The sequence below is a fragment of the Tiliqua scincoides genome, chromosome 5 (genome assembly GCF_035046505.1).
Source record: "Tiliqua scincoides isolate rTilSci1 chromosome 5, rTilSci1.hap2, whole genome shotgun sequence".
In the NCBI taxonomy this organism is placed as follows: Eukaryota; Metazoa; Chordata; class Lepidosauria; order Squamata; family Scincidae; genus Tiliqua; species Tiliqua scincoides.
Genome location: NC_089825.1, coordinates 38,095,518 through 38,102,981, shown reverse-complemented (window position 1 = coordinate 38,102,981; position 7,464 = coordinate 38,095,518). Strand labels below are relative to the sequence as shown.

General features: G+C 49.4%; 2 protein-coding genes across 2 annotated transcripts in view; both read left to right on the top strand.

Annotated features, from left to right (window-relative positions):
- HOXA2 (homeobox A2) overlaps positions 1-458 on the top strand; it is a 1,895-nt gene extending 1,437 nt beyond the window's left edge. Inside the window, exon 2 of the mRNA XM_066628615.1 lies at positions 1-458. This exon is cut by the window's left edge and continues 325 nt beyond it. Within this exon, the coding sequence (XP_066484712.1) occupies positions 1-442 (442 nt within the window). The 3' untranslated portion in view covers positions 443-458.
- A 5,301-nt stretch (positions 459-5,759) lies between these two features.
- Positions 5,760-7,234, top strand: HOXA1 (homeobox A1). The gene is made up of 2 exons (XM_066628617.1): positions 5,760-6,396; positions 6,879-7,234. The coding sequence occupies exons 1-2, from the start codon at positions 5,760-5,762 to the stop codon at positions 7,232-7,234; spliced, it is 993 nt and encodes a 330-aa protein (XP_066484714.1).
- The last annotated feature ends 230 nt before the right edge of the window (positions 7,235-7,464 follow it).

The following is a 7,464-nucleotide window of genomic DNA, read 5'->3' as shown; positions in this document are numbered from 1 at the left end:
CTTCGAGCAAGCCCTCAACAATGTCTCAGGCGCCCTTTTGGAGAGGGAAGGTTACACTTTTCAACAGAATGCACTCACACAACAGCAGCAGGCTCCGGGGGTCCACAATGGAGAGTCCCCAAGTTTCCCAGTTTCGCCTCTAACGAGCAATGAGAAAAATCTGAAACATTTTCAGCATCAGTCCCCCACTGTTCCCCACTGCCTGTCAACAATGGCCCAGAACTGTGCAGCTGGCCTCAACAATGACAGTCCTGAGGCCCTGGAGGTCCCTTCTTTGCAGGACTTCAGCGTTTTCTCCGCAGATTCCTGCCTCCAGCTCTCCGATGCCGTTTCCCCCAGTTTGCCAGGATCCCTCGATAGTCCTGTAGATATTTCAGCTGACAGCTTTGACTTTTTTACAGACACACTCACCACAATTGACTTACAGCATCTGAATTACTGAGAAAGGACAGAACTTCCTTCGCCAAGGGTTATGCTTTCTTTCTCCCCTTCCCTCCCTCCCCCCTTTTTTCCTTTTTTTGGGGAAAAATTAAGTTTGTTTCCTTTTCCTGGTCAGTATTTTCTGTTTATTCGTTTCTTTTTTAATGTGTTGGGACAGCCATTTTGCCGTTTTCCTATGACATTTTAGTTGTGTTCAATTGAACCTAGCCACATTCTAGGCCCTTCTCAGAAAGCAATATATAAGGCCTGTAAGAAAGTGATCATATCGAATTGTATCTTCACTTTCTTTTTATTTTTGTATTACATTAGGATGCGTTGTCATAAGTATTTTTGGTAGAATAAATTCTTGTTTGCTACAAGCATTTGCTTCTCTCAGCTTTCTCTCGCCACCCCGCCCCATACATAACACAGGAAGTGAAATAAAACCAAACAATTTGGCCACAACCTCTGTCATTATAAATATATTTATTAAAAGAAAAACAGTTTCAAACTTTTTTTCTGAAGTATCAACATTTAAACAACACTAATAAGCCCCCAAACTTTAGACATTTTGTCCCCGTTTAAGGCAATAGTACATTAAGCTCAAAAGTGTGGAAACAAGAGGTTTCTATGCTATGTGCATTATTATAATGCTATTCTATTATTTTGGGGGGGGGTGTGCCTCTGCCTATAATAAAATATTAGTTTTAAAAAATATATTGATATAAATATATAGATATATATAATAGAACTAATGTTCTATTATATCTATCTATTAATATAGATATATGTTTAGAATAGATGTTCTATTAGAACTAATAGAACTAATGTTCTATTATAGGCAGAGTATGTTGTGGTTTAAGAAAATAAAAGCATGCTGCATTAATGGAGGAATGTTATGTACAAATGCTTTTTTCCCCTTCCTATTTTTGAAAAATAGCTTTGACTTCTTTTTGTGAAACATTTTGAAGGGGGAGGGGCATGAGGGAAACCAACGCTTAAATGCCCACAAAGATATGCTTTCGATCCAGAGCTCACCGGGAAATAAACCTAAAAGAGAGGAAATCAGAAAAGAAAGGGAGGAGAAAAGTTATTATCTCTGCAATATACTTTAAATAATCGCTTTAAATTCTGGGTTTCTGTTAGGTTTAGAGAACAGCAACAAAAATACTGAGAAAGGTATACTATGTGCTGAGACTGGATTAACAAGTGTACATTTCAATGGACTGCAGCAAAGCAAGCAATTAAAGCAACAGTTTAGTGGCCCAGCTAAAAGTGGTGGTGGTGGTGTATGCATGTGCTCTAAACCGATTTCAATTCCGATTATTAGCACCGGTCCAGTGTGCGCTGTTTTGTGTGCCATGATCCATCAGAAAATGGAAAGGCTAGCACATTTGCGTGTGTGTTGTGTGTAGTGGCGTGTTTCACAACCTGTGTGTGTGTGTGTGTGTGTGCGTGCGCGTAGCATGTATACATAGAGACACATAAGATAATCCCTGTCCTTGATCTTTGCGTGCCTCGATTTCTCGCTCCTCTCCTCTCACTGTGTTTATTTTGGTCGCTGTGTTGCAACTCTCTGTTCTCCAAGCCCTCCAAGTGGGGTGGCGCTGAGCTGCGTGGGTAATAGCTGGAAGGGCTGGTTGCAATTCTTCCTAAACTCATAAATCAAGCGCTTTCTGTGAATGAGAATGTCATCAAAGAGATCAATTGCAGGAACACATGCACAAATAAAAATCCTCTTACGTATTTGCTGGGGCTGGGGATCCCCGTCTAAAACCATTAAGTTAGAAGGCGGTTAGTCATAATTCATTTTTATTGCTCTGTTAAAACAACAGCTTGGCTAAGCTTCAGGTGCGGCAGGGAATCCCCTGCCTGCCTGCCTGCCTGCCTGCCTGCCTGCCTGCCTCTCTCTCTCTTAGCGCATCAATTCCATTCCAAGTCGAGCATTTTGGACCTTCTAGTTCACAGAAAGGTAGCATCTGTGCACGTTTAAGGGGGCACCATCAACTCCCAAGAACAAAAGGCTCCTTCAATACAAACCCACCCACGCCCCAAACTGATTCTCCCTGAGACTACAACAGCTCCAAGAGATAACGGATCTCCTCTTTCAGAAATCCTTGCAGACGTTTTGGACTTTAAGGGTCTGAGGAGGTCCAGCGTGAGAAAAAAGCCAGAAATCTGGAGCCACCGGACTAAAGAAACACACCAATGGCCTCCCCACGTTCAGAAAAGCGAGATGAACAGATACAACAAAGGCGGATGTGGGGGTGATGGGTGGGGGATGGGAGGAGGAGCAGGCCTCTGCTCAGAAAGGCTTGAGAGCTAAGGGGTGCGGTGGGGGCCTGTTCCTATTTCTGTGAGTAGAGTTGGAGGGAAACTTTGGTGCCTCCACTACCACCAAGAGGCAACCTCTTTCCTCTCCCCCTCCCCCTCCCTCTCCATTTGTCCCCATCGCGTTCTGGTAAGCGGAGGGCTGGTGCAAGCCTCAGAATGCAAACCATTGGGCCCGAGACAATACAACAAAAGGGGGTAGATTTTTTCAGAACAATAGAGGGGAAAACTGGGTGGGGAGGATAAATTTTGAAGAGAGCTGGAAACAGAGCAGACACCAGAGAGGAGCAAAGTGAAAATTAGATAGATAGATAGATTGATTTATGGGTCAAGACTATGGGCCCCAGTGAAATTATAACATTTTTACAGCCCAATCCTATGCATGTCCACTCAGAAGGAAGTTCCATTATAGTCAATGGGGCTTACTCCAAGGAAAGTGTAGATAGGATTGGGCTGTCAGATTCCTGTGTGAAACAAAGCCTTCTTTTAACTCAGGACATATGGGAGGGAAAAAATCAACCCTGTTATGCAACCTTCCTATTTCTTTCAAATATTGTTAGATAAAAATTACTTGGTATGTGTACATTTTTGGAGTGAGTTTTGGATTTTCTTAGGGAGGAAAAAGTAGTATTTATATTGACCTATCCTAAATCTATTTATTAGGCTGTAACCTCCATTCTTATCAAAGTAATTTATTTCCCAGGAACCCTGTTTAGGTTCTCAAGGTGTGGTCCTGGACACACTGGGATCTACTTGCGAGTAAATTTGCAGAGGCTGGTGCTGCACATACTTGCTGTGAGTGCAACTGAGAACTATTTGTTCTCATTGGGAGAATTGCACTTTGCATGTAAGTCCCTTTTCCCTAAAAAACTGAAGAAGGTAGAAAATATATTTTTAAAAAGAGAGATAAAGTTGAGAGGTGACTGCTGGAAATAGACACTGAGGCCTGATTCATCCACAGTCAAGTATTTTGAAATACTTCAAACACAAGTATAACTGTTCCAGTGAAATTAATGCGGTTTACTGCCTGATCCCACTCACCAATTTCAGTGAGACCTTCTTCCTAGTGACTATGGATGGAATTCCAAGTCTTAGTGCTTAGTGTTGACTGAATCCTGCATTCGATCATTTGGGAGCAGCTGAGTAACTAACTACTTGATTCGAACAGGCAGCATTTTACGAATGAGCGTAAATGGTGTGCTCCTTTGGTGGAGAATCGGATGGTGCAGACAGGTTGAAGGTGTGGCTGGGTGCATGAGTGTAACCGTAAGAGCAGCATATACTATACATTCATATCAAATAGGAAAACCACCATCCATTAAGACAACACCAGCACGTAAGCTAATTTTAATAACTCTTCCTCTTTGTGCCAACTGGAAGAAATTATTTCCGGTCTCCTGAAGGCAAAATTCACTTTCATTTTTCTACCCCATTCTAGCAGCTTCGCCTTTCTGCCTGCCCGATCTTTCAAAACCCCCAAGCTACCCCCTGTCCCCTCCAAGCGTTGGCATCAGTAGACCCTGATTTTCCTGTGGGTCAGTTCTAAGTCTGCTGAAAGTGGAGGCGTGTTCCCTCCACTGCCTTTAGTACAATCCGGATTTAGTACAATCCCCCCCCCGCCCCCAGAAGAACGAAGCTTGGAGGAGCAGCGAGAAAGGGACCCAGGAGGCCGCTTCCAAAGCCAGCCACCAGTTCCCAGCACTGCCCCCTCGGAAGGAGCTCAGCAGCCGAGTGACCAAGAAACTGCATTGGACTGTGTGGCCCCCTCGCCCCCTTGTCTCAGTCTCCTCCCACTGACTGCTGGGCAGGCCATCCAGAGCTGGAGATTTGCAAGAAGAACAACCCCCCCCCCCGTTCATGTTTTCAAACAGTGTATCCACGACGGGGGGGGTGGAGAGGAGGGCGAAACAGGCAGAGGCTATGCAGAGAGGCGCGGGGGGGGGGGCAGAAAGTGGGGCGAGGGAGGAGGAAGAGCCGGCCAGGAGTTCGCACAGGCGCTCTGATGGCTCAGCGAGTGGGTTGCAGAGAAGCCGTGAGGGCTTCCTTGACCACGGTTGCGAGCGCCTCCTCTCCTCGCCAGCACCTCCCAGCCTCCGATCTCCCGTTTGCCAGTCGCCCGGCAGGAGGGCCCCTCTCCCAGTCTCTCGGAGAGGCTGCCCGTTCCTGTGCGTTCAGCCAGCCTGCCTGATCGCTGCAGCCCCAACAATGGCGCAGCCTTGCGGAGAGCCTCATTTCCATGCAAATCACCGTGGGGAGGCTGGACCAAGCGCCTTTAACTCTTGCCGGCTCGCAGGCACGTAGGGGCTGCGGCGCCAGGCATCGCCCTCAGCTCCTGCCCACCCCCGGGCACCAGATCCTTCTCTCCCCCCAATCTAACCCCCAACCACCCACCCCTCGATCCGAAGCAGGCAGCCGGGGGTGGGGGCAGGGACCCCAGCATACAACAGCGGCGCGTTCGGTGTCTCCCAGCAAAGCCAAAGGGGGCTTCAGCCAAGGGGGGGGGAGGGCGAGCAGACAGTCGCCCTGGGGAACGCAGTCGCGGGGACCGGAGAGAGCGCTTCGCTTACCTGCACAGCCAGAGTCTGGCTCGCTGTCCAGTCTCCATCCACGCTGGAGCAGCCCCCTCCGGCGGCTGGTCTGTGCCTGCCTGCCTGCCTGCCAGCTCTCCGCTTCAGGCTGAGCGCCTCTCTGGTCCGGCTCTCCAAGCCCAGCGCGCTGACTGGGGACGGGGGAGGCGGAGGAGGGGGTGGGTGGGTGGGCGGGAGGTGGCGGTGGCTGCGCGTCACCTTGATGGAGGAGCGCTCGGAATTTAAATGCCACCGAAAGGGTGATCCATCACCAGGAAGGAACAGGGCAACTTGGGCAGGAGGCACGGCCATTGGCTGCCTCCCTCACGTGGCCTCCGCCTCACTGTACATTCATATCATTTTTCTCCTGGCCCCCATGGAGGAAGTGAGAAAGTTGGCACGGTCACCCAGGACTCCGAAGAGCCGGTCAATCGGTGATAGATGGACACGGCGAGGATGAATTCCTTCCTCGATTATCCGCCCAGCAGCCTCAACGGCGAGTCCGCCACTTGCTCGTCCCGTGCCTACCACCACCACCATCACCACCACCACCACCACCACCACCCCGACCATGGGATTACAACCACCACTTTCCAGTCGTGCGCTGTCAGCGCCAACAACTGCAACGGGGACGATCGCTTCCTGGTGGGCAGAGGGGTCCAGATCAGCCCCCACCCCCACCACCAGTCTGGTGCCTTCCAGCATCTGGGGATGTCCTACTCGCACCCCAGCTATGGCGCCCAGAACTTCAGCGCAGGGGGCTACAGCCACTACCCACTCAGTCCAGAGGCAGAGATTAATGGGGGCTACCCCCAGTGTGCTCCTGCCCTTTACTCCGGAAACGTCTCGTCGTCCATGGTCCAGAACCCCCAGAGTTATTCTGGGGGCACGGTCAGTTCTGCTCAGTATATCCACCCCTCTTATGGAGAAGAACAGCAAACCCTCACCAATTACGGTCACCCTCTCTCCCCTCTCCATTCCAACCCCCAGGAAACGTGTGCCTCCCCTTCTTTGGAGACCTCTCCTCCAGCCCAGACCTTTGATTGGATGAAAGTGAAGAGGAACCCTCCTAAAACAGGTGAGTCGCCTACCTGATCTCTCCCACTCTGTGCTGTACTTGGAAAAGTTAAGCCTAGGAACTTTCTTCCTGTTCAGTAAGGAGGCCATCCAGGTATATATTCTCCAGGTGTAGGGAGCAGAGGGATCTGGAAAGAAGCTTGGAAAAGCCATATTGTAATTTAGGAATCTTGTTTAATGCTTCCTTTCTTGGGTCATACACATCGGCCAGCCCCCAGATCTCCTCTGATCTCCTCTAGTTGTTGTTTCCAAGACAGGTTAGCAGCTTGCTAAACACTCTTCCTCAGGAGTCAGTCCCTGTGAATTCAATCGGTTCTCTAAACATACTTTGGGTTGCCCAAAAGTTCTTTCCAAAGTGAAAGCCTCTTTTCTATGGCTCTACCTGCGCGGGCCCGCTTGTTGATTGATCTCACTTCTGAACTACTGCTTCGGGTTAATGTCAGGGAGTGTGCGTGCGTGTGCTTTGATCTTTCCTTCTTGCAGGGAAAGTTGGCGAGTACGGTTACGTGGGTCAGCCCAACACGGTTCGCACCAACTTCACCACCAAGCAGCTGACCGAGCTGGAGAAAGAGTTCCACTTCAACAAGTACCTAACCCGGGCCCGCAGGGTGGAGATTGCGGCGTCGTTGCAGCTGAACGAGACCCAGGTCAAGATCTGGTTCCAGAACCGCAGAATGAAGCAGAAGAAGAGGGAGAAAGAAGGCTTGCTGCCCATTTCTCCTGCCACCCCAACCGGAAGTGAAGAGAAAGCGGAGGAATGCTCTGAGAAGTCCAGTTCCTCCCCGTGTACTCCTTCACCAGCCTCCTCTACCTCAGACACTCTTACTACCTCGAACTGAACTCTTTCGGCCCCCTCCCCTCTTCCCCTGCACAATCTAAGTGTCATTTTATTGTCCTAATCGCTTAAACACACACACTGGTTGCAGGTATTTTATTTTCGGTCGCCTGCTCAGCTGACGGGCCCATGGCACACTCAGAAACTCACACCCCAGTTCTGGACACTTTTGTCTGGGGGTACATCCCCCCCCCCGATTTCATTCAAATCTGCGTGTACAATCCAGAACAGAGT

Excerpts from the sequence above, each read along its gene's own strand:
- HOXA1 (XM_066628617.1), top strand. The coding sequence starts at position 5,760 with ATGGACACGGCGAGGATGAATTCCTTCCTCGATTATCCGCCCAGCAGC. Across the intron at positions 6,397-6,878 it reads GAGGAACCCTCCTAAAACAG|GGAAAGTTGGCGAGTACGGT; the intron begins GTGAGTCGCCTA and ends TCCTTCTTGCAG.